Here is a 989-nt window from a genome sequence, read left to right as displayed (position 1 = left end):
CGCCTGTCATGGGAGGGCGAAGCAAAACCCAAAGGTGAGCTCTAGTGCACATCTGTCCCCCCCCAGGAGAAGAAGCTGTCCCCCGGGGGACAAGGACCTGTACCGAGGTCCCCATCTGGGTGGAGGTCTCCACTGCTGTCCAGGTAGCTGCTGTGCAGGATCAGCATGGGGTCCTTGTCCTCCTGCAGCTGGGTCTGCGGGTCCCCCACGGTGCCCTGGAAGGATACCTTGCGGGGCAGGGCCAGGCACAGCTCCTTCCAGAAGTCCGATGAAGGGGTCTGTGTGGAGCAGGGAGGAGATGAGCTGTGTTGGGACCACCGTGAAGCCAAGCCCGGCCCCGCACGGGGCTGGGGAAGGCTTTCTGAGGCTCGGCTCACTCTTCCCAGTGCTGGGAGCTCAGCCAAGGCGAGGGCTGTGCTCCCAGCATGGCAGCGTGCCCGCATGCCAGTGGAGAAACCGGCCCAACCTGCTGAAACGCTCCCGAGAGCTCCAGGTCCCAGCCTGGCCCTGAAATGGCCACAGCAGCCACGGGCCAAAGCTTCGCTCTGAAAGCTGAGGCTTCACGCCGGTGCCTCGGCTTGGGGGCACCCCGGCATGGCATGGGGCTCCTGATTGCGCAAGTTTGGGGAGCGAGCACCCAGATCTGGGGCTGTTGCTGTTGTTTTTTTTAAAATTGCCTCTAAAAGATGAGTGCCCGAACCTGCTTTTTAGGAGCACAGAAGCACAGGGAGCAGCCCTGGAGCATCATCGGGGAGGCTGACACAAAACGGGGTGCTTGGGGGTAGAAATGGGGGTGCTGGCGGGACGGGGTCCTGCTCGGTTCTCACCATGGAGCCAGCTCGCCACACCAGCAAGGTCACCGTGCTCCGGTGCTGCTTCAGCAGGCTGATGGCAGGGTGGGTGATCTCCCGGTACTGGCTCTCGAAGACGATGAAGATGGGTTTCTTGGAAAGCTCCAGCAGCCTCCAAAGCCCTTCCCTGTGAGACAG

At 62.2% G+C, this 989-nt stretch overlaps 1 protein-coding gene across 1 annotated transcript in view; it reads right to left on the bottom strand.

The window, feature by feature from the left end:
- The window catches only part of SIGIRR (single immunoglobulin and toll-interleukin 1 receptor (TIR) domain), a 3,005-nt gene that overhangs the window by 512 nt on the left and 1,504 nt on the right, over nucleotides 1-989 (bottom strand). The window contains exons 7-8 of the mRNA XM_009334044.1: nucleotides 828-978; nucleotides 51-278 (exon numbers count right to left, since the gene is read on the bottom strand). Coding sequence (XP_009332319.1) covers nucleotides 51-278; nucleotides 828-978 — 379 coding nt within the window. The remainder of the gene's footprint in view (nucleotides 1-50; nucleotides 279-827; nucleotides 979-989) is intronic.

This window comes from Pygoscelis adeliae, unplaced genomic scaffold (genome assembly GCF_000699105.1).
Source record: "Pygoscelis adeliae isolate BGI_AS28 unplaced genomic scaffold, ASM69910v1 Scaffold420, whole genome shotgun sequence".
NCBI classification, from domain to species: Eukaryota; Metazoa; Chordata; class Aves; order Sphenisciformes; family Spheniscidae; genus Pygoscelis; species Pygoscelis adeliae.
This window is presented reverse-complemented; position numbering and strand designations above follow the sequence as displayed.